The sequence below is a fragment of the Solea senegalensis genome, linkage group LG1 (genome assembly GCF_019176455.1).
Source record: "Solea senegalensis isolate Sse05_10M linkage group LG1, IFAPA_SoseM_1, whole genome shotgun sequence".
Lineage (NCBI taxonomy): Eukaryota > Metazoa > Chordata > Actinopteri > Pleuronectiformes > Soleidae > Solea > Solea senegalensis.
The window spans coordinates 25,173,976-25,193,594 of record NC_058021.1 but is presented as its reverse complement, the minus strand read 5'-3'; the positions used below and the strand labels follow the sequence as shown (position 1 = coordinate 25,193,594).

At 41.5% G+C, this 19,619-nt stretch overlaps 1 protein-coding gene and 1 long non-coding RNA gene across 2 annotated transcripts; both read left to right on the top strand.

The window, feature by feature from the left end:
* The first annotated feature begins 830 nt into the window (after positions 1 to 830).
* LOC122778501 lies at positions 831 to 5,516 on the top strand. The gene is made up of 4 exons (XR_006361436.1): positions 831 to 948; positions 2,397 to 2,459; positions 2,837 to 2,918; positions 5,161 to 5,516. It is a non-coding gene; the product is annotated as an uncharacterized LOC122778501 (long non-coding RNA).
* An 892-nt stretch (positions 5,517 to 6,408) lies between these two features.
* LOC122775599 lies at positions 6,409 to 18,510 on the top strand. The gene is made up of 20 exons (XM_044035664.1): positions 6,409 to 6,610; positions 7,959 to 8,070; positions 9,241 to 9,304; positions 9,404 to 9,438; positions 9,958 to 10,018; positions 10,087 to 10,143; positions 10,215 to 10,268; positions 10,562 to 10,617; positions 11,289 to 11,299; positions 11,426 to 11,487; positions 12,224 to 12,339; positions 15,667 to 15,800; positions 15,913 to 16,009; positions 16,441 to 16,496; positions 17,120 to 17,167; positions 17,257 to 17,365; positions 17,798 to 17,825; positions 17,865 to 17,915; positions 18,183 to 18,281; positions 18,370 to 18,510. The coding sequence occupies exons 1-20, from the start codon at positions 6,472 to 6,474 to the stop codon at positions 18,493 to 18,495; spliced, it is 1,515 nt and encodes a 504-aa protein (XP_043891599.1). The 5' UTR covers positions 6,409 to 6,471; the 3' UTR covers positions 18,496 to 18,510.
* Positions 18,511 to 19,619: the final 1,109 nt, after the last annotated feature.

The following is a 19,619-nucleotide window of genomic DNA, read 5'->3' as shown; positions in this document are numbered from 1 at the left end:
TTATATAACAGGACAAGTGTTGTTTTTCAAATAGTGCTTGCTTGTATAAATATCAGGTTTATTTTTTAATATATGTATATATATATACACGTTTAAGTGCCTTCAGTGAGAAGTTATTTGCATTTAATATCCCTCTTTATATTCTATAGTGCAGTGTTAAACAGTGACAGGCAGGGAGACAGGGACAGTAATTGTAATCACGTTCAACCTCAAAAAAGAAGAGCTTTTACTGTCACTGGGTCACGCGCACGCAGACAGTTGTAGACGGTAACTGCGCCATTATCTCAGTATAGGTATAGCTTTTTATTTCTATAGCTCTAATCGACAATACATCTGTCACTTTTGGGCTTTTCTTTTCTGCCTCGAATCACATCAGTGATGCAGCCTGGCGCGCGCCCGCCCCAGGTCTTAATAGTAGGTGATGGTGATGATGGTGAATGTGGTGGTGGTGCGCGCACCAGCAGAGGTGAACGTGAACCACTCTAATTTCCATATATGTTCTGTCACAGGAGAGACCACCCCTCCTTTACACACACACACACACACACACAGCCTCCCCCTCTCCTTTCTTTGTTCCCCTCCGATGATTCCCTCCTATGAGAGAGAGAGAGAGAAAGAGAGAGAGAGAGAGAGAGAGAGAGAGCGAGAGAGAAACCACACCACTGCCACCCAGCGGCCACGGAGGCGCGCGTGACCGTGTGCGCGTGCTCTTTGTTACTTAGCCCCGAACCCCCCTCCTCCTTAACGTGAGCTCAAAACTGTATCAAATAATATGTGTAAATGTTAAATCCACCTTCTTCTTCTTCTTCTTCTTCTTCCTCACGCAGCTGCAGGAGGAGCAGCTGCCGCCGACGTGCCGCCATTTTGCGTTCGGCAGGAGAGCGCGCAACCTTACGCGCACTGCTGAAGTGTCCTTGAGCAAGACACTGACCCCACGCTGACCTTTAGGTATGAGCAGGAGGAGGAGGGTGATCACAGTGTTATCAGAGAGAGAGAGAGTTGCAGCCGTGGTTTTCGTTTTTCCACCGCCATGTTGAACGAGTACAAATGACCCAGTGGAGAGGGACGTAATCTCCGCAGGACAATAATTTAATTAACTCCGTATATAACCTCGTTAATGAGGAAACGTTAATTACACATTCTATAAGACCCGCGTTATTCTGCAGGGCATCTTTTTTATCCTTATCCTCAGTGTCTGTGAATGGAATTATGATTAATCAATTATATATGCATATCATTTTTTTTAATATCTTGTTATAAATAACCCGCACCACCTTTACATAGACGTCTTATTGCATTTATTTAGTTATTGGTTTTTAATTGTCGCTAAATGATCCATCTGTTAGATTTTTAAAGTTAAAAACTTTGGTCACGAGCACGCGTGTCAGCAGGTGTGATGATGATGATGATGAGGGTGTCAGTTCAAATTATGAATAATGTATATAACGTATGAAGAGGGGGGAAAAATCAACATGCTAAGGAAGGAGAGGTTTTTTTCCCCCACAGGGGGCAGAATGACTCTACAGAAAAAAGCTACTCTCTCCTTCTCTCCCTCTTTCAGTGATCACACACACACACACACACACACTTTACTCGGGATCTTTCGGGGGTTTTTTTTTCACCTCCTCTCCAGCTGCCTTAAAAATGACCTTTAACTATCCTTAACACAAATATGAGCTCCCCCTCTTTCCCTGTGCTGTGTGTTTCTTTATTTGACAAATAAACGCAGGTACTTCCGGCAGTTTATGATCTATTTTATCATTTTAAAAAGCTGCTAAACACAGATGGCAAAGTGAGTGAAAAGGAAAAGTGTCCTCCTCCTCCTGGGAGCATGAGATTAAGTTCTCATCTGAGGTTACACTGTTTGCAATTAGTCTAGCGTTTCAGGAAAATAACGAGCCCGATATGAATCCCGGTGAATTTAGTTATTTCTTCCTCCTGGGGGCTTCATTGTTGCAGCGAGGTCCTGACCTCGGCAGCGCCGGTTGCTCGGGAGTTGTTGTGGTTTCATGCTCTCTGCCGTGATTAATGAAGGATTAATTATGACCGAATCAGGTTGTTTGGAGCTGGTAATAAAGCTGTTGATTTAACTACAACCGAGTGTCTGTTTGCCTCCACTGATGTCAAATAAAACAAGTTAGCATTAGACGCTTATGTGCAAACATGTATTTTTATATGGAGAAGCCACGAGACTCTCAGGATATTTAGTAACATTTTTGAGGGGTTTGGATTGAGGATCTTGTTGTGATGGCCTGTATACTTATGCACTTATGTACTTTAATTATATCTCTCTTTTTTTAGTGACCTCATTTTAACTAAAAATTTATATTCTGTTGTGAGTTGTATGTCTTGTCCCTGTCAGTATTTGTACTATCTGTGCTGCTATCTTTCACTAGGACTCCTCTGGAAGAAGAGATCTTGTATCTGCAATGGGACCTTCCTGCATGGCTAAATAAAGGGTACATTAAAAATAAATAGAATAACGAGGGGGGGGCACACGATTAATGGCGATTGTGTACAGTAATTACAGTAACACATAGCGTCAGAGGAAAATACTGATTCAATTCTTTACAAAAGTCCATGAACTCATCTTTTAATTAAGGTTGGATTTATTAAAAGATTTATTAAAAATCCTTGAGGTTTTGATGTAGCAGTCAGATAAAGAAGTTATATAAAGTTAAATAAAGACAGTTTCTTTTTCGCCTTTTGATGAACCTCCTGTATTTAATCACATCATGTTCACTCAGTAACAGCCACTTTTGTTGAAAGATTTATTTATTCATTTATTTATTTATGGCAGTATAATAACCACAGTTCGAAACTTTTCCCCTCACAGAAATCAACTCTGCAGTGATGCCTTAAGAGGACGCCTGGTGCGTAAAAAAGGTGGAGACGAGTCATCGAGACAAAAAATCAAGGTGAACAAAAAGCTCCATCAGTTGTGAGACAACAAAGAAAAGCAACTTATAAAAAAAAAGTGTAGTGATTGGTGTGATGTGAAGCTGGGGCTCAGTTTTTGGCATTCAAAAAATAAAATCAGAAATCAGAACCAGACACTGATTCTGCCTTAAAATACACATCCACAGGTTGATGTTTCGTGTTTCTGACTTTGTCAAACCGTGAGGACTTGTTGAAAGATCAAAGCCACTTGACATTGTTGTTTTGTTTTGTTTTTTTAAATCCTGCCATGACATCAAGACCAGTTGCTCATTTCACTGTTATCTGATCGGTGTATTTATAATTATTCTGTATGACGCACAGAGTTGGTAAAAAAGTCGGTAAAAAAGATTTCCCAAGGTCAAATTACCGAAATGTTTAAAGGGGATGATCCCTGCACTTTACAACAACTAACCAAACCAATTAATGAAACAATATTCGTCTGTATGAATTAGTTTTTTTCACGTGACTTAAATCCCTGAACACTGCAGCCGTTATTTCTTAAAGTGTCAAGGGAAAATGTTGTTAAAGCCTGTCACTGTAAGAGACTCGAACCTCTGGGCTTCATAATGCGTCTTACAACAATTCAGGGATTTATGAAATGAGAGTGTCTGTGTTGCAATATCAGCCGTTTTACATCCAATCCAAACTACGGAGATCTGTGCGTCTTAATCTTTAAACAAGAAGCTAAAGAACATAAAAGATAAACGATAACAAAGACACGCCGTGGCAGCTTTTCACTCAGCTCATACACGACATTGAGAAATGGAAAATAAGACGGTTACTGAAATGGAATCCTAAATTGAAACCTGTCTATTACTGAGTGAGTTTTATTTTGAAGGACAGTCCAATGTGACCACGTATTCTGAGGCACATGGGAGAAAGTATGTGACAAATCCAATGTCATCGCGACATTACACCGATTTGTTTGTAGTTGTTGCTGATGATGACGTAATAGACGAGGAGATCAGACTGTCGCGGACATTTTGTGTCAGGGGAAAAGTAAAGTGCGGCGAGAGAATGAGTTACACAACTCGACCTAAAGCCCGAAATGGACTTTGGACAAAGCGCAAAGACAGAGAGAGTTCACAGGGAGCGATAGCAGCAGCAGCAGCGCGTGTAGCCGAGCTGCAGCTTCTATACAATCAACCAGGCTGGAGATGCACTTCACTGATGCAGCTTCAAATGAAAAAAAAAATATGAAAAAAGAAGCACTATATAGATTATGCCCCAGTTGTCTGCTGGAGAAATAACAAACTGTTCATTAGTTACATAACTAATAAGAACATAAGTGGACTGCTCGTCTCCTCGAATGTTTTTAACAAAAAGCTACATGGCAATATAAATGATTATTGTTCCTAAAACTAAGAAGGACAAAAAACAGTATAACTGATAATACAGATATGGCTGTTTATTCAGGAAATAAATTTGTGCATTCCTAGAGGCAGTTGACTCGTGACTGAGACTTTTATTGAGCACGTGAGGTTTATATTCACAATAATTTGTGGCATAATTAACTGAAATTAAGTCATATTTACATATGTGTACATGCTCACACAAAGAAGACATCAGTCCAATTTCCCTCTTACAAGTAAAAATCTATGTCAACTCTTAAGTAAACAGTGAAAACAACACAGTCATCTATAAAATGTTTGTACATAATTATACATTGGTTGCACAAATGTTGAGATGCACATCTAGTCTGCCTTAAAATCCATTAGTGTGAAGAAGAACACATGTTATCAGCTCCTCAGTGGATTTGCATTACTGAAAAAATAATGCCATCATGGAAATGTCTGAGCTGGACTGGAGCAACCTTCAATAGACAATAATGTAATATATAATATGATTTACAAAGCAGACAGTGTACAGAAAATGACCCACATGCTGCTTCCTGTTTACCCAAAAAAGAATCTACTGCAAACAAACACAAGGAGGTTGTGTAATATTTTTATATCTACTGTTGCTTTCATCATTCTGAGTTGTATGCTTCATGTTTTCACTAACATTCTATTGACTACCATCATTTTGGTTTTATATAACAACATCCACAACTTAGTGATACATGTTGTAGTGTCTCAAATGTCCACATTGTGTATTTTTGGAGGGTTTTGTTGGCAGATCATTATTATTATTTTTCATCATATCTCATTAGATTTCTTATGGCCACTTCCTCCAACTTAGACTGTTTCTTCACGATTTCCTCCTTGTTTGCTTCCACAGATAAACCTTTGAGATCAGTCTCATGCATCAGGATTCTGCACTTCTTCTTGGATAATAATCTCTCTACACGTGGATGATTTAAATAATGTCTTCAGTGAGACAGTTATGCAGACAAATACTTTTAGTGGCGTAATAATAAGAAAAACCCAACAGAATTCCTCCTACCCTGTTGTTTTCCACAGTCATTTATATTTTGAGTTCACCAAAACCTCTGTTATTCTCATGCACATTTGGTTTGTGCCCTTTAAAAAAAATCTTCGTTATACAGATCCGATTCTTTCTCTTTTTTTTTTATAAGAAATGTAAATCACTGTGTTAACTGTGTGCTCATCTTTAAACCTATAAGCACCCCTGATTATATCATCAGCAATCTCTCTCTCTATATAAACCGATATCTGTATAGGTTTATGGGGCTCTTTCAAAATAAAACTCGCTCAGTACAGTGTAAATCTTCTAAATGACTTGTTAATGACGACATAACGGAGTAAGCTTATTGATTTAGTCCGTTCTTGGTATTTTATGGCAGAGGGCAGTTGTTGCGACACTGCCCTCTTCTTTTCCTCCTCGATCTTCTTCTGCCTTCTTCCAAAGTACCTTCCGTGATCTGTGAAGAATATTTAGTGTCAAATGAAGACGCAGGCAGATCTACACAGACGTGGGAGAATTCATTCCTTTATTAGACCAAATAAATCATATAATTTTTTTTTCTCTTGGATTATCGATGACTTGGATCCCGCATATTGAAACAGTCTTTTTGTTTTATTCTCTGTCTCGGACAACTCACCAATTCGTCCAATTATCTCGTATCATATCACTCCGCCTATAAGATTATTGAAAATAAAAGCGTGTAATATAATATAGTTCACCTGATCCAGACATGAATAAACAAAATGTGAATGTGCGTCATTCATGAAAGGAATGTAAATTCCCTTAATTAAATCTAGTAATAACATTTAATAATAATTCTAATTCTTTTTATTATTAATATATTATATACACTGGATTTCAAAGTTCCTTTAATCCTGCACGCTGGAAACCACGGGCTTTAAATTCACAGTTTTTTTCTTCGTGACCGCTTCTTTAAAGCGCCAGTGGTTTAAATGCAACAATGCTGAAGTCTAGATTAGAACCCGGACTCTTCTCTCCGGATCCCCCGCTGGTTCGTCCACATTCGCAGCCCTCGTTCTCCGTTCAGTCTCCGTGCGCGTAACCGCCTCGCCGCCACCCCCGCGCTCCTCCGCGAGCAGCATCAGCTGATCAGCGTCACGTGGTCCAGCTCTCTGGTCGCCCTCTTTTTTTTCTCGTTGCAAAATGGAGTTGTCTGAGTGTGTGCAGAGAGGACTGCGCTCTCTCGCAGACTCGTCCTCCTTTGACCACAGCGGCTTCCAGGTGCTGGTGGACGCCTCTTTCCGGAGCCTGCTCTCCGCTCACGGAGACCCGGGAGTCCTCGGTGAGCTGCCGCCTCTCCACGCCGCTGCAGCTTTTGTCTGCGCCGCTGCTTCCGGTTTCTCTCTGCGTGGATGTGGATATGGATATGTCGAGGGTCTGCCTCGGTGTTTACCGCGGATGTGTTGCTTGTATCCCCCCCCTGTGTTTCCACGCACGCTGTTTGTTGCTTAGACGGAAGCGTTTATGTGCATCCGCGCGTTAGCGTTTTTCCTGTTTAATCCGCTGCCTGTTTAACATTCACCACTGGTCCCACATCACCACACAGCCTCTCTGGACGCCCTTTGTCATTAAAACTGACATCAAGTCTACTCAGCATATTAGAAGGAACACGTTAGAGCATTTAAATCACCATTAAACTGCTAATGGATACACACGCGGCTGCTGGCTCTGATCGCACTTAGATCTTTGCGCTCCCTTCTCTGTTGTTTTGCTATTATCGATCCACTTTGGGTGGAAGCAGTAAATACAGGCTGACTTTATGCAACATGACAGTCAGTTCTCATGCCACAGTCCAGTCCTGCAGCTCCTGCTCAGTCATGGCTGCTGCTGCTGCTGCTGTTTGTTTGTTTTTCTCCTCACAACGTTTGTCCAAACTTCATCGCTGCTGCTTCTTTTTTTTACGCAGCGTTGTTGTTCAGCCTGTGCAGTGACAATAAAGGAATTTGCATTTGGCACCGAATTGTTTAGAAATGTCCACTATACACATAAACAAAGGAGCCTCCTCCTCCTCCTCCACAACCTCATCGTCCTCCTCCTCTCAGGATGATGCAGCTGAGGCGCCCATTCACATGCAAATCATCATTGATTTCCATTCTGCGCGTCAATCTGAGGGATCCGAACTATGGATCGAAAAAAAAGGAGGAAAAACCTATAGTTCACGTCATCTATACTAGTCATTGTTGCAGAGACTGTCTCTCTCCGTGTAAATGAGCGGATTTTTTTCTGCTTCCAGCCTTTTATTCAGGATTAGAATTATATCATATTTTTTTTGCACACACACCAATTAGTGACAGTAAAATGGTCCTCTGCATTTAAGCACCAGTAATGAATGGGGGTATGTGCCTTGCTCAGTGGCACACCTGTCCTTGGGTTCTCCTGCAGCTCCTGTGACACTCGGTTTTACAGTTAATCAACACGAGTGCAATGAAGTTGTGATGGATTTCTTAATGTATGTCTTTGAAGAAAATGTGTGGTTTACGTTTTAAAACTCGTTTGTCGCGTTTGAGAGACACTGTACTATGGCCACATTTGAACTTGCCAGAATGTGGAGTATATAACGAAGTGGGTCGCGACATAAAAATGTGTTGTGGAGTTGTCCTGGTTCTCATGTGCGTGTCTGTGGTTTTCAGATCAGCCCGAGCTGAAGCAGATCGACCAGATCCTGTTGAAGCAGACTCACACCGCAGCCACCACCTTCATCCTGGAGGCGGTCAAACACAACGCAGACAAGTCCACCATCAGGTAGGAGAAGCGTCTCCCAGCAGAGAGACCATCAGATATTAACTGAAATGACATGATACAGGCAGTTGCAGGCTTGTAACCGGACGATTGCCAGTTAAAATCTTAGGACTCGGGTGCCCCTGAGCAAGGCATTTCATCCCCATTGCTTCCCGGGCGCAGATAAGTGCTGCACTGTTCCTGCGCCCAGCGTGTGTGTGTAAAATGGTGCAGAGGTCAAACTTCTCTGTCACTAATTGGTTTGTGTGGCCAAAAAAGACCTCATTGTAATTCTAACATTTGCTCATGACGCACAGTGTGACCGGAAATACGCCACAGCACTACATCATGCACGTGCATTAGGCTCCACCTGTGATGGCTTTGGCTGATCCAAAGGTCTTCATTTTGCTGCAGGAAAATAAATAAATAAATAGAAATTGTGAACTGTTTTTACTATAACTTTTTTTTTTTTAAAAAAAGGGGCAGCATTAAAAATGTAAAGTGACAATAAACCGTGCTGTGGTTGTGTGTGTGTGGATTTCCTTGCTTGTCTAGTAACAGCGACGTTCCCTCGAATAAACAGTCGATAAAGTGAATTAATTCATCATCATTAAATAGACTTTTGAAGGGAATATTCTTTGAAAGCTTTTAATGGTTGCAGTCAGGTCCGTGTAAAACTTTTTGGATTTCATAAGAATGTTATCATGGGTGATGATGGTTCGGAGTTTGGAAAAAAATGTGTTGTGCTGTAAATGCATAACTGCAGAATCCGTCAGGCTTCCAGATGTTTCCCTCCATTAATAAACACACGCGCAGGTTCCTGTTCCTGCGTGTGTTTTCTCATTCTCAAAATGCATTCATGACAAACTTGCAGCACTTTTCTTTAATCTTACTTTCTTGTTACTAAAAATCCTTGTGTGTGGCAGTGAAACACATTCTGAGTGTGAACAAACAAAACTTCTACTGTAGTTTTGGGAAAGTGTTTCAATTATAATAATCATACAAAAAATAATATACATGTGACAACTGTTGTCATTCAGGTGGACTCATCTCTTTGTTTATGTATTCCCCTCCATATGGTGGTTGATGATTTTATTCTACTGTTTTAGTGTTGTTTTCCTTCATTTCTTCTCTCTTGTGTGCAAAGACAAACACGTTTAATATATAATAAATAAAGTGTTTTTGTTCTTACAGCTCCTGCCTGGAAGAACTTGCATTCAGTGCAGAGAGAGTAGAAATATTCTATAGCTCTTATCAGGTACATATACATACATATATATATATATGTACACATAATGCACGTGTGCTGTAGTTGTGGCAGTGTCGCAGCAAAATGATGTTTGTTTTGTTTTTGCAGACGCATACAAAAGAAGTGGGACGTCTCTTAGGAAGGTACGTGTCCTCAAAGATGCCACCGCAGCATCAACAATGCAGAATAAACTGAACAACTTTGCTTATTCGTGTTGTTTTTGTTTGCAGTGGAGATGAATAATGAGCTTTAATGACACCAGATGTTTGTTGGGGGGTCAGCTTATATAAATACCAAAGTTTTGACACCAGATTAAGAAGTGGGTTAAGGGAAAACGTGGGAGGAGGAGAAAGCCTCGGCCCGGTGAGAAACAAGAGAGGGTCTTTTCTGGATTTACGTGTCGAGTCGAAAGGGGCACCGCAGTGTGATTTAGTGCAATGTAAATGCCGCGTTATGACGCCTCCATAAACAAAGAGCCGCAGTGTCTCGCAGCTGCAGCTCGGAAAATTATAGGTGCAGCAGGAAAGTGGAACTAAATATATCAAAGACAGGAAACTGTATTAAAAAAATAATATCACCTCACAAAAGGGTTTGAACATGGAGGATTCAATATTATTTATTTATTTATTTATTTATTATTATGTTTTGGGTTTCTGTTGCAGCATAGGAAGGCGAGCGCCTCACGTGAACGACGTTTCATGGCGTCTGCAGTATCACATGAAGGTACACGAGCATATTTATTAAAGTCACAGTGTGTCCACACACAAAATAACCTTCTGTTCTCTCAACAGAACGGACAGGTGGATAAGGTCAACGAGCCTGGCTACTTGATTTCACTGAACACAGAGGTAGAAACACACACAAACATGCAACTCTCACTTTCTCTGGGAGACTGATCATGTGTGTTTGTTTTCCTCAGAGTGAAGGATCTTCTCAAGACATCAACTTCACTTGCTCTGTGGAGCAGCTGCAGGTCTGATTGTTTTATTTTAGTTTTATTGCACATTTATTGCAGTTTGCCTCCTCCTTCTTTACATTTGTGCAGTTCCAAAATAAAATACACAAGTGTCTGTTGTTTATTTTGCACTTTGTGCTCAACACAAAATGGAAAAAGGACACTTTGTGCACACTGCAGAGAGATTTTCTTTGCAAGAGTGTTAATTCAGAACAAATACATTTTTTTTAATCCTAATTAATTGTTCAGTGTCGGGTTGTGTCGCGCCGTTTGTATTCCCACTGAATGATGGGTCTGTCACATGTTTTCAGGACTTGGTGGGAAAGTTGAAAGACGCTGCCAAGAGTGTGGAGAGAGCCAGTCAGATGTGATGCCGGTGTCTGGTTTCCTCTCCTTCATCATCGCTCGTTCCCTCCTCTCTTCCCTCTACACCTGAGACTGAAAACGACCTGTATTCATTTAAAAATGTTTTTTTTCTATTAAAAGAGAAAAAAAAATCCACTCTGTGCTTTTTGTGTCTTGATGTATTTTACACGTCCCAGTTTACTTGAATGATTTTTTATTTCTTTCATTTTTAAAAAGAACACAAGTCCCATGTCTTTGTTTATGAAAGAGATGTGAAACTTTGTGTTTGAACACGGAGTCTGTAAAGTAGGCATTTGTTTTGTCAGCACTTGATCAGCCTGAATAGAATTTTTGCCATAGCTGCGTGACAGCAGTGGATTTTGTTTCCTGCAGCATCTGTTGCAGTCCAGTCCTTTTCAAAGACTGACGGAGATCGGACTTTGGTGAGTTAGTTTCTTTATTAAAAAACAAAACCAAAAAACAAGACATAAATGTGTACACGTACACCGTCTCAGACTTCCTCCTGCTTCCTGCATCCACCTCAGCTGAAAGTTGGAAGCTCCACAGCGGCTCAGATTCCATAAACATCCGAGATGCCTTCATTTTGTGCGGCGCTGGCTCAGGAATAAGAGTCCCAATTCATCAAGTGGAAGTTGTGGCGCATTTTTCTCCCTCTTCTTCTTCTTCTTCCAGATATCAGGAGAGTCTGTGACAAAGGTTTGACACCAGAGCTATTTGTCGCAAAGTGCATGGGTCTTAAAAAAAAAACAAAGGTCAGATTAATAATGAGGCTACTTGCATGTGTTGCTGTTTCTTTCCCCCTCATGTAGGAATGAGTGGATCAAAGCGTTTGGAGCGTGAAAACGCCACGAAATGTGTCGCCAGTGCGTGCGTGTGTGCTTTATTTTTAAACAGCAGAGGCGACGACACAACAATCGGCGGCTCACTTTCCCACACGCCACAATAAACACGGAGCTCTTTGATGGAAAGAGAAACGAACGTGTTCGTGGCGTGGATCGTGGCTTTACGTGGTGAAAATGTGCAACAAAAGTGCAGCAGTCTGCGTGCAGTGGCTTATTTTAAATCATGCGTCACACATTAGAAAGAGCGGAATACGCCGACGGGAATTTCTATATGCGCCCCGAAGTCGATGCAGTTCGAGAATAAAGCGCGAACTGCGGCGAGATTCGGTCGCTAAAAACACGTCCACGCGCTCACGCGTGTGTGTTTTTGTGTAATATTTCACATCATGCGAAGCAGGATCATGACAAACAAGCGTACACCGACAGTAATTCCAAGGCACCCTTAAGCAAAGAGACCACGTGACCAAAGCGGGGCGGTCGAACTACAAGCCATTTTGGGGACGGTGTCAGTTTCCACACACACACACACACACACACATACACACACACTCACACTCACACATACTCTACTGCGTCTACTGAGGGGCAAAGCCGAATGTTTTGGAGGCAAAGTTGTCGGCGCCGAAGTGAAACGCTTTTCCGTGGACTGGGCTCGCGCGACGCCGCGGATCGGACACGGCGCCGAAGCGGCGCGAGGGAAGAGGAGTTTTTATTCGCACATCTGAAATGCGCTCTGCTCCGCCGTGCGCTCTCAGCCACTGACAGCGTCTGCAGCCTGCTTCAAGATGGCGGCTCGGCTCCTATTCATTTTCTGCTGATCACCTCCCAACTTTCATTGTCTGCTCGCCCCGAGACCCACGGATTCCCAGCCCAGACTCCAGGTATGTTTTCTTCGATATCGCCTCTAACTGACGGGGGCACGCGGCGTGGCGCGGGCTTTGTGCTTTTGTGTTTTTCCACGCTACCGATCCAGCGGTGGATGTGGAGCTTTCCGCGGTGGCTGCAGCGATCACCGACGTGGAGCTCCGTGTGTGTATTTCTCTGCGCACCACTTTACTCGCCTCCCTCTCTTCGCAAAATATGTTCCCTGTTTGAACACACAAGCGAATTGAGACCCACGCACACGCACAGTCGCGGCGTCCACCCTTCAGGAACGCGTCCGTATAAATTGGCGACGCTTGGAATTTCCTTTGCGTCGTTTGGATTTAGGTGAAGTGGGAGATCTCGGGCGAACCAGGCTGCGGTGGCTCGTCTGTTCACGGCAGCGAGTGCTCCAAACGGTCCCTGCGTGGCCGTGGTTCCACGCAGAGCCTTCATGTTATAGAGTTGGGATGTTTATGGTGTTGTGAAGCGAGTGTCGTGTTGCTTTTCCGTGTGTATGGTCATATGTGGGATTTATTAACTTAACTTTGATCGCTCCCACTGACGTGACAAGGAGGCTAAACTGTGTCTGTCGCGCACAAATAAATGTTTCTCGTCTGGTCCTTGTGGAAAAAAAGACACTGGATCACCTTTAAAGTTTCATTGTGTCTGTTTTTGCGATTGTCTTGGTGAAGAAGTGTGGTTGTGTTTGTGAGGAATTAAAAAATCTAAATGGAAACAGCAGCAGCAGCAGCAGCACAGGCTGTGGATGTCTGGTCGGGCGATGGCGTGTCACCAAAGCAGCGGCAAGTTCTCCTAAATTCACATGCTCTGTTGTCTCTTTTAGACATCAAAGCTCATTATGGATTTTCATATTTCACCTTCTTGTGTTTGATTGTGTGAAGACGCCTCAGATGTCCAGATATGAGCTGAGCTTTTGTCTGCACGGGTGGAGAGGGGAAAAAATATTCCCCCCCTATGAAAGCTGCGGATGATGGTTTAAAATTAACGGATTTCACCAAGTGCACCCACTCGCGACTGCATGTCGACATCCCCACACCTCTGTGGATTCACGTGATCACGGAGCTAAACAAAATCCCAGTTTGAACCCTCCCAGATAATCGTGTGTCCGATCAGGGATCCGCGCCTATTTAATTAGTTTTTACGTTCACTGACAGCAGCTTTTAAATGGGACTCACTGGTGTTTTTGTTCCCCCCGTTGCCTGTTTTTAATTGGGTCATTTCCAGCTGCTGTTGATTTTAAGTGTAAGGGGAACCTTTACAAGAGGAACTGGGCTCGTCTGGGAACAAATGAAAGGAAGGTTGGACTTTGGTTCACCGCAAGAGGCGAGAGACGTGTGTCCAAGTGCTGCTGCTTTACTGGAAGAATTAACTTGTGCAAAGTTAGTAAAGAATGAATTATGTGTTGCAATGCTGTGTCTACAATTAAACCCTCATTCTCAATGAAGGTGTGTTCTTGTGAGTGTTTATCTTCACGACTGAAGTTTGCCGAATTGCATTTTGAAGCGTTTTGTGTGCAGAATACATTCGTTCCCATCATGGATTTATGGAGCGGCTGACTTGACTTCTTGCACAGGACAGAAGGGGAGCAGTTGTCCAAACACCGGTCAATCGATTAATTGCGCAACAGGCTCCCTTTACATGTAGACATTATCCATCATTATCCATGCGTGAGAGTTTCCTTTGAACAGAGTCGCGGTTCAGACCTGTCCAGAAAGCGACTGGAGCTCTGAGACCACAGAGCCGGGGTTCGGCTCTCCTGTGGCGGCATTTGGGTTTCAGAGCTGCCTGACTGTCATCCATGTTACAGCCTCATGTCCACTCTGTCCAGACTTTTACTGGCTCCTTGGATGATGATATTACAGCCCAGGCTTTATTTAAACGGGCGTTCTCGCATAATTATGCGTCCAACATTTGCGTCGTGGCTCAAAAATATCGGAGAAAATAACTGGAAACGTGGTGATACTTTGGCACCGACGTCCGTTTGAGCGTTTTTAAAGTCGAGACCTCGTGTGGTGTGGAAACAGTGTTTTATATTTTAAAAAAGGAGATTGTATATGATTTTATTTAGCGAATGCGCAGGGTTAAGCAAGTTTGCGCTTCAATTTGAGCGCAGTCGCTGTTGTTGTTGTTGTTGCTGTTGCTGCTGCTGCTGCTGTGCGGTCGGTGCTGATTATCCGCACACGCTATGAAAAACACGGCAAAAAGCGAGTGGGAATAAAGCGGATGATTTTCCTCTGGGTGGCTCGTTCGCGCACGCACGCGCCTCTCTGTTGTGCACACACATTCAGGAAACTCGCACAAACGGGTCTGGTTATTTGCCCCCTTTTCGAGGAAAAACCCCGCAGCCAGTTGAAGCGATACACGGGCTTTTTTCCTCCACAAAATGGCAGCCGTGCAGTCGGCAGCCCGGCAGTCCAGCCGCTATCTGCCTGTGAGCGCGGAGGGACGAGGGGGAACCTCCGGTCCCCGCGTGTTCCCGCTCTGAACACCGGCAGCTCGCCGTGCTGTTGTTTTGGTTTGACACGCTGCCTTGTTCTGGTCACTGGCGACCAGCCATGTGGGCTAAAAGCAAAAGGGGTTGCCATAGAAACGCGCAGGTTTCCCCCACTCGTCTGCGCGGCACACCTGACGCGGAACATCAGCCCCGCGCCAAGATTTTCCTCCAGAATTTGCCAAACGTTATCCGAAATGTCACAAAATTTGGCGCAAATGTTGGGTTATAAAGTGGAGCTGTGGCAGAATCTGTCCGTATTTGGTCGTATTTAGTAATACGAGGAGGTGTTTAATCTATATTTTCAGCACGTTAAATAAAGGTTTGCGCCTTCACTGTTCCGCAAAAATCTGGATTTAATCAATGCTGTTTTTGTTTTTTGTTTTTTTTTTGCACAATTTGCCATGCATACAAATATGGAGGAACCTTTTGTTTCTGACTGATTTTGGCACGCGCGCTCTTCCTCTGATGTCGCTATGTGTGCGGTTTTTTTTAATCATGAAACACAGGAGCGCAAAGCTCCATCGATCCTACTGTAGAGGATTGATTTATGATTATTCACTGCGCCTCTGTCAGAGGCTGCTGCTCATCAATCCTTCCCTGTTGGTTATTATTGGATTAGCATAAAAGATGATGTTGCTTTAACACAAGAAAACAAACCTCAGCGCCCTTTTCTTTCTTTTTTTTTACCCCCTTGCAAATGGTCTGGATATACGCTGCAGTGAAATAGACCCGCATCTTCTGCTCATGCCTCCTTCTCCTCCTTCTCCTCCTGTCATTGTTTTGACTTGTTCTGTGTATTTTTCCCCCTTTTCCTTTCTTTTCCATGCAGGATAGTCGTTCCCTCTGTCACCATGCATCGAACCACCAGGATAAAGATCACGGAGCTCAACCCTCACCTCATGTGTGTCCTGTGTGGAGGATATTTCATAGACGCCACCACAATAATCGAATGTCTCCACTCATGTGAGTGAGCCCCCCCAAAAAAAAACACCTTCATTTTTTATACTTTGCTGTAGAGTTTGAAATCAAATTCTCCTCAAGATTGAATTGTACCATTTTCCCCTTTGATTTATAGTCTGCAAGAGGTGCATCGTGCGCTACCTGGAAACCAGCAAATACTGTCCCATCTGTGATGTGCAAGTGCATAAAACCAAGCCTCTGCTCAACATTAGGTGACAACTTTGCCCTTTGAATTCGATGTTATGCATTTGTAAGGCAGATAAATCAATAAATAAAACAGTAGATTTCTTATTGGTTTTTAAACATTCTTTAGCACATAAAACATTTCATCTAATGTGTGTGTTAAGTCAGGCAGCAGTGGACAATTGTTTAGACATTATTTTTCTCTTTTGTTTTCCTATAGAACAGCTGCATCAGCCAGTAATTAAATAAGTGAACACATTAATTGTATAATGTATTAAAAAAATAGGCAAGAAAAAGGATAATCTCAAGCTCAAGCATTTTTAGAGGTGCTTTTTCCTCATCAAACATGAGGAAAAAAAATGTTTTTTTTTAAAAAAAAAATGTAACGGCGATGTTGAGGGCGATGTCCTGTTTGTCAGAGACTTTACTGAAGTTCCTCTTCCTCTCTCTCTCTCTGCAGGTCTGATAAAACTCTACAGGACATTGTGTACAAGCTCGTCCCCGGCCTCTTCAAAAGTAAGAGCAACCCAACTGTGAAACTGTATCTGTGTCTCACATGTCTTATTTACTTTCATTTTTGACTCATTTCACATGCTCTCACTCTCTTTTTTCTTGCTTTTTCGATGAGTCATTTCATCCGCAGTCATCCAGTACAGTCAGGCCTCTACAGCAACAACCATTTGTGCAAAAATGAAGTGTAAATAAATATACGGGAATGAAGGACACTCTATGTTGTTATAACCTAAGGTTTTTGGACTGAAAACATACAGTTCATAGTGATTCCATGTAATCCCACTGCTCAGCTGATATGTTATTGTCATCACATTAGATTGTTTTTGTAAGTGTGTGTTTTGTGTATCACTGTATTTGCTGTTGATAAAAACCTGTCAAACTGGGTCAGGCAAAACTTCCCTTATCTCATACTAACGTCACACTATTAAAAAAGAAAGAAGTTAGCCTAGGGTTTGTTATAGGTTCTTTTTTGTGCAGAATTCATCTAAAGACTATTATGTTTTTCCCTCTATTTGGGTGTCATTTGTTCATCATGATAAAGAACCGACATTTGATGGAATAATATTCCCACGTGAAGTCAAAGTGGATACATTTGTAATGACGTGCCCTTTTGTGAATGTCCTCAGATGAAATGAAGCGGAGGAGAGACTTTTATGCAGATCATCCTGTAGATGGTGAGTTGTAGAAAGTCACCACAGAGGAAGTGGAATTCATGCTTGGCACAGACTTTGTTATCTAAACACAGTTTGTGTTTTTCCTGCAGCATCTAATGGATCAAATGAGGATCGTGGTGAAGTCGCAGACGAGGACAAGAGAATAATTACAGATGATGAGATCATCAGTCTCTCTATTGAGTTCTTTGACACGAGCAGGTGTGTGTGTTTGTCAGTTACTGTAATACTGTTGTTCCATTTTAATCAATTGCAAAGATCTATGTATCTTAGATTAATACAGTCTCTACTACCTTAAAAAACATATTTATACATGTTTATACACATATTTTCATTATTCTGGAGCAAAACATAGGCTGTGTTTTTGATGTAATGGTATAACATTGATTATTTATTTGGCACCATTTTTATATTCAACTTGTTCCATAAACATTTTAAAAGTTGTTTGCATTAAATTAATTTGAATGCATTTCCCTTTTTTTTTTAATTGTGCAAAGTCCATTAAAATTACATTTGTAGATTTTGTTTTCACTTAAAGATGATTAAATAGAGCAGTTGTTTTAATATGTGACATGAAAAACACAACCACACACTTGAAAAGGTCTTAACATTTTCCCCTTAAATTCTGTGCAGGCTGGGAGGAGGAGGGGTAGCAGCAGCAGCAGCAGCAGCAGCAGCAGCAGGAGGAGGAGGAGGAGGAGGAGGAGTGGAGCAGCAGCAGCAGCAGCAGCAGCAGCAGTCTAAAGATCAGGTGACTTTTAAATACATTTTGACCACATTCTTTCCCATGCATTGATTTTTTTTAAATCCTGTTACTGCTCATCAAATGCAGCTAAACATGAAACATGCTGAAAGTTCATTAATTAATCTGATAAATAAATAAATAAATACCTTTAGTTGTATTTTAGCAAATTTCCTCATGATGTTTTTTTTAAGGTGGACCAGCCTGTATCTACTATAACAACACAGTCTGATAAAAGTGTGTGTATCCATGATTTATTTAAAAATGTATCTGCAGGTGGCCAACAAGAGGTATCTTCAGTGTCCAGCAGCCATGACAGTCATGCATCTGAGGAAGTTTCTGCGCAGTAAAATGGACATCCCAAATGCCTACCAGGTATTCAAACTGTTACCCGCGTAATTTTATATTAAATTCTGTAATTCTGTTGAATATTCATAAATAGATTTTGTTTTTTCTCCTCCAGGTCGAAGTCATGTATGAAGATGAGCCTCTGAAAGATTACTACACATTAATGGATATAGCGTACATCTATACATGGAGAAGGGTAAGGCATCTTTTAAAAGTTGAACACTTGGTTTATGATTCTTAAATGCCCCTGTGTTGCCTTGTTATACATTTTCAACAGTTGATGATTTAAGTCACTTATCTGAGTGCTTTGTCAGATAAGATTTATGAGATTCTGTGATTTATCACTTAGAATTGGAATACAATTACAATAACCAAACTTTTAATAGTGAAAATAGATTTTCTTTGGCATTATATGAACATATTTTAACCGCCCCCCTTTGAAACATAATCATAATCAGTATTTTGGCACGTATGCTTTATTAGTAATTGAAGCGTCAATGGTGTCTTAGTTCTATTATCTCAGGCTCAGTCTGAGTAAATATCCAGTCAGACTTAGTCGGCGGTTCGGACTGTAACCATTTCTTTCTGGCTGCCAATGAAATACTTGGCACATATTTGTTTTGTGCCAATAAATGAGCAGCTATGTTGTTTATTCAGGGAAATTGACTGAGCTCTGAGATCTGTTTCAGCAAAGCATTCAGACGGGAAAAAAAACACCTTAACATTAATGACACAAAGTCAAATATAACAAACAGAAATGTAAACAGACCTAATAATAAAACAACAAATAGAAATTGATAAAATCAATAACTCTGTCAAACTTCAACTTATCTTGTACTCTGTCCTATTCATTTGGTGCCAAAAAAACACAACCTGACACCTAGAATTCACCAAGTTTAGAGTGAATCAGGAGATTCTCAAGATGTGTTTGATGGCAGATGAATCTGGGTTTTAAAAAGCAAGTGAGATGAAAAAGTGTAACGGTAATTGTTCACTTTCTGTCACAAACACAAATTCTGATAAAACTCACAGTGAAAAAGACATTATTTCAGTTTATTTCAAGTATATCGCCAAAGATTATGTTGCTGCCAAAGCATTGCAGTCATACTTATATATTCATATTGTGTATAACTTGCAGGTAAACTGCATATGTAAATGGAATGAAGCAGAGCAGTTGCTGTCAATGGACTGCGTGTCTGTAGGGTTATTTTATGGGTACATGTCAGATAGCATTTTGTGGTTATTTTTGAGAACATACAGTATACTGTGGCGTTTTGGGGTGATTTTGGACGACATACTATACTATGGCGTTTTGTGTAATTTTTAAGTGATTTTGGACGACATACTATACTATGGCGTTTTGTG